At 37.2% G+C, this 5,000-nt stretch overlaps 2 protein-coding genes across 2 annotated transcripts in view; one reads left to right on the top strand and one right to left on the bottom strand.

Annotated features, from left to right (window-relative positions):
• Positions 1 to 67, top strand: part of LOC143019186 (uncharacterized) — an 888-nt gene extending 821 nt beyond the window's left edge. Inside the window, exon 1 of the mRNA XM_076174880.1 lies at positions 1 to 67. This exon is cut by the window's left edge and continues 821 nt beyond it. The gene's annotated coding sequence lies outside the window, so the exon portion shown is untranslated.
• A 3,251-nt stretch (positions 68 to 3,318) lies between these two features.
• LOC143019188 (uncharacterized) lies at positions 3,319 to 4,124 on the bottom strand. The gene has a single exon (XM_076174881.1). It carries the CDS (start codon positions 4,008 to 4,010, stop codon positions 3,480 to 3,482), a length of 531 nt encoding a protein of 176 aa, XP_076030996.1. The 5' UTR covers positions 4,011 to 4,124; the 3' UTR covers positions 3,319 to 3,479.
• Positions 4,125 to 5,000: the final 876 nt, after the last annotated feature.

Genomic DNA, 5,000 nt, shown 5'->3' on the forward strand with positions numbered 1-5,000 from the left:
CATACAAATCATACATTTTTATACATATTACAACAATCTATTTATTGTAAATAAAGTGTTAATTACATCCATTGCCTTTTTTGTAACCTTCAAATCTATCCTATGAAATCCCTGAAACCATGAAAGTTTATTTCATGACTGTGATGCTTCTTGTAGAGTTAGTATGAAAGAGTGTGTCCCAGGAGGTGGTGAGCTATTGCAGCAAAAGCCTCTACCATTGTCAGGGGCTCGTGACGGCCACCGTTAATCACCTAAGGTCACGATGAAGTCATTTTGATTACCAATGCATCAGAAAAGCAAGATGTTATCGTCAGAAACGATATCGTCCTTGAAAATAAATAAATAAATAGATAATTGAATAAGTAAAAGACACCGCCGGAGGGCATTCTTTCCAACCACCTTTGCAACTGAGAAGGATTTGTCTTGGTTCTCAACGGCTATTAATGACCATTTCATAGTCTGGTCAGCTGAGGGAAAAGGTGATTACGACAACGGATCTCAACAACTATCATTAGGCTTTAGTCGATAATGATGGCAAATATGATAGATTAATGGTCGCTAGGAAGTTATTATTGGGTATTAGATTTCATTGTAGATGTGTTTATAGTAGAATCAATCAAAATATATACATTTGTCAGGCATCATTCTCTACTAATCGGAGTGCCCATTTTATCAATTTTGAAACACCAGCGGCCATTGTCCCCTATATATAGATTTTGTTCTAAATAAATTCTGACGACTTTATTCATCATAAAAATTGCGTCCAAATGAGTCTTTATATTATATTTATCTGAGCAATCATCAATTTGTTTTGAACTTTAGTTGTAGGACGAGAAAGAGAAGCGCCTTACGTTCACACTGGCTCTTCATTTATTTTTTGGTTAATGACTGTATCCAAAAATCGTCATTATTTCAAAACTCGGACCTCAACTACCCAAAACTAAGCAAAACCAAACCAAACCTAACGTAACCTAACTTTACCTGACGTAACTTACTCTAACGTACCCTAACTAACCTAATCCTGACGTAACCTAACCTAAATCTAAGCTAAACCCAGCTAAACAATATCCACTTCTACCTCGCCGATACGAAAGATTCCACCCACCTCCGCCAACCCCTGAGTAGTCACGCTGAAATATATTCTAAAAATTTCATTATTAGTATATTCTAAACCTGTTATTGTTCCTACACATTAAAGTTATCACTTATAGTACCTTCTAAAGTTGTCATTATTTGTATATTCTCAACTTGTCATTATTAGTATATTCTAAATTTGTCATTGGTAGTATATTCCAAACTTTTCATTATTAGTATACATTAAAGTTATCATTAATAGTACCTTCTAAATGTATCAATATTAGTTTATTCTAAACTTGTTTATACTAAAATTAATATAAACTTGTCAGTATTAGTATATCCTAAACCTGTTATAAGCATTATATTCTAAACTTGTCATCATTAGTGCATTCTAAATTTGTCATTATTAGCTTATTCTAAACATGTCATTAGTAGTACACATTAAATTAATCATTAATATTACCCCTCAAAACTTGCCATTATTAGTATATAATAAACTTGTCATTATCATTTTATTCTAAAATTTCCTTTTTAGTATACATTAAGGGTATCATTAGTAGTACCTTCTAAACTTGTCGTCATTAGTATATTCTAAAATTGACATTACTAATATAATCTAAACATATCGTTTTTAGTATATTCTAAACTTGTCATTATTAGGATATTGTAAACTAGTCATTATTAGTATGTTCTGAACTTCTAATTGTTTTTCCAAATTAAGTTATGTTTAAATGTACTTTCTACAATTATCATTTTCTAGTATATTCTAAAATAGTAGCTATTAGTACACATTATTGTTTTCTGAATTTGTCCTTATTACTTTATTTTAAATTTGTAATTATTGATACAGTCTAAACTTGTCATTATTACTACATTCTGAACCTGTCTTTATTAGTACCTTCTAAACTTGTCATTATTAGTTAACATGTTATCATTAACAGTACCTTCTAAAATTTTCATTATTAGTACATTCTAAAATTGTCGTTATTAGAACACATTAAAATCAACATATATAGTACCTACTAAACTTCTCATTATTAGTATATTCTTAACTTATCATTATTAGTATATTCTATACTCAAAGCCTCTCCTCCTCCTCATTTTACAATAAACACATCCACAATGGAATCTAATACCCAATAATAACTTCCTAGCGACCATTAATCTATCATAGTTGCCATCATTATCGACTAAAGCCTAATGATAGTTGTTGAGATCCGTTGTCGTAATCACCGTTTCCCTCAGCTGACCAGACTATGAAATGGTCATTTATAGCCGTTGAGAATCAAGACAAATCCTTCTTAGTTGCAAAGGTGATTGGAGAGAATGCCCTTTTACTTATTCATTTATCTATTTATTTATTTATTTATTTTCAAGGGCGATATCGTATAAGGAGTTGATACACGATTTCTTCTTGTATTAAAATACTCTACAAGAGGGTTTCGTACCTAAGGGTGCATGTTGAATAACATAGAATTTATGGAAATAATGACAAATATTTAAGGAACATTATCCAAGTAATACATAAAATTCTTCAAAATTTTAAAATGATACAATGACCTTGTCCAAAAGTAAAATGAAAATTCCGTATCACTTATTCTGTTCAATGGTGACCGCATAATAGTCACTGGAACTAAAAGATTTGAAAAGTACCTTTGTGAAGAGTCCACGACCAAGCGCACGATCGACCACGCACACATAAAAATACATACATACACACACGTACATACACGCACACACAACCACATTCACATACACAAACAAACACAGGTCAGTCAAAACGTAAACGAGCAGATTAAGGATAACATCTCAGTTTTCCTTAATCTACTTGTGACAAACTCTTTCAAAATGTCCACCAAATTAACTCCACCAAATCAATGAAAAGTATACAATTGCCAACGAACGTGATACAAATAGTATCCAATTTCATTTAGTCGAGACAATTTCCCATTCTACACAGGGTAAGAGACAATCTCGACCAACTCTTTGGTAACAGTTACAGAAAAAAAATAAGATAACTCATTAGATGATTTTCTTTCATTGTTTGAAACTTCCAGCCTTCAGAGCTCATTACTGTGTCAGTGTTGACAAAAGCCGAGGTCAAGAGGTACTGTGCCGTGCTTCAAGATGCCATTAACTATTGAGCATGGGTCTCTAATGACAAGACAGGAAATTGATTTTTGTAGCAACATAGAATCCGTGTTTCAAATAAGAGGTTACAAATATACATGATACGAGTTTGATTTTTATTCAAAATAGATATGTATCTTTGGATTATGCATAAACACACGTTGTATCGTCTCCATAACTATGAAATAAATAGGTTGGATTGAGTGATGATGCAGAGCAAAAGCCTCGGGTGAGGCCCCAAGCTTCTTATGATGAGCTACTTTAAAAGATTATCATCGTCCATATCCAAGAGGCGCCTTGCACACGTGCTCACCAAGACACCTGTCGAAGCAGCACTTGTCCACGCCACTGCACGCTCCGTCATTCGAGCAGGTGATGGGAGGTCCAAAGATACGTGGGCACACGGGCCTCACTGGCGGGCACTGACCGGGCTTGACGATCTGCGTGGCGATGGGGTCAGCTGGTTGGTTGGCGCTCTCACAGCAGTAGGCCGCTCCTTCAGGAGTCTTGCACCAGTAACGGCAGTTGCTACTGGAGGCGACAGGAGGAACAATTCCACCGCCAATCCCGTGACCCACGCCTTGGTGACCGAAAGGAGGTCTTCCGTCATGGGGTCTCCCTCCGAAGTGACCAGCACCTCCTATTCCAGGTGACCCAAAGGGAAGGCCCTGTGCATGATGGGGACGTCCTCCGAAGTATCTAGTATTTGTAGCGCCGCCACTTCCGCTCTCAGCACCACCTTTAAGGTGTTTACCCGCCACCAAGACGAGGTAAGACATGAGCAAGGCACATAGGACTTTCATTCTGCAGGTCGGAGAATATCACGTGGACAGCCAAAGATTCTTCCAAGAGAAGGTTTTATATTGAAAGGAGTGGATGCGCTGACAAGATGAGGAACACTGTACGTCCTCTTAATGCAATCTAAGACCAAGTGTGTCTGTCCACGTCTGCGGTGGCTTATATAGTGTGCAACGCTATTCACCCCTCCCTCCTCCCTTCCTCCCTCGTCCTCTTCGTGCGCTAGTTCGCATGGAATGGAGCGGGATTCCCCCGGTTTTGCTCAGAGTTCAAAGCGGCTTTTTGACTAACGTCATCATCCTCGGTTGTTCCCCAGCTATGGTTTGCGAAATTCAATCGGGAGCACAGGTTCATTTCCAATGCTCCTGGTGAAATTTCGCAAAGGTTCATGCGCACTTGTACCCACATCTACACACGCACTCGCATTCGCAGTTGTGCCTGTATATGTGCAAGCACACTCACGTGAGCATGCGTTCGGCCATTTTGGTACTCTGCTGATGATACAGTCTTTCTACTTCATAACTGTGACTTAATCTCACTTTGGAAAGAGGTCTGTACGATGAGAAGAGTATCTTGAGTTTTGGGCCTGTTGAAACACACATAACTGTGAACGCAATTTGAAGCCAGTGTATTCAAATCGATCATACTGCCTTGGCATTAGCGCTGAATTGCAGCACTACTCTATTCTATCTCTAATGCCTGCCATTGCAGGGAAAGGTTGAAAAGTCACGAAAGTGTGGCTTGGTCACTTGCCTATCACTTACCGGGAGTCGAATCAAGGCCTCTCATTCTTTTAGATATATTGTTTACCATGTCACAAGTAAAGTAGTATTTTTGTCAAAGTTACTATACTGATAAAAATCACAATTTAGGAATGTGTGCCTAGTGTGATATGTCTATCCTGGCGTACATAAGTTTAATTATAATTATTTTAGATGGAACAGCACATTGGAAGTCCCTTCGTGAGCGTATTGTGAAATACATCAGTTATAATG

The sequence above is a fragment of the Oratosquilla oratoria genome, chromosome 36, assembly GCF_046742065.1.
Source record: "Oratosquilla oratoria isolate Oo_2021 chromosome 36, ASM4674206v1, whole genome shotgun sequence".
NCBI classification, from domain to species: Eukaryota; Metazoa; Arthropoda; class Malacostraca; order Stomatopoda; family Squillidae; genus Oratosquilla; species Oratosquilla oratoria.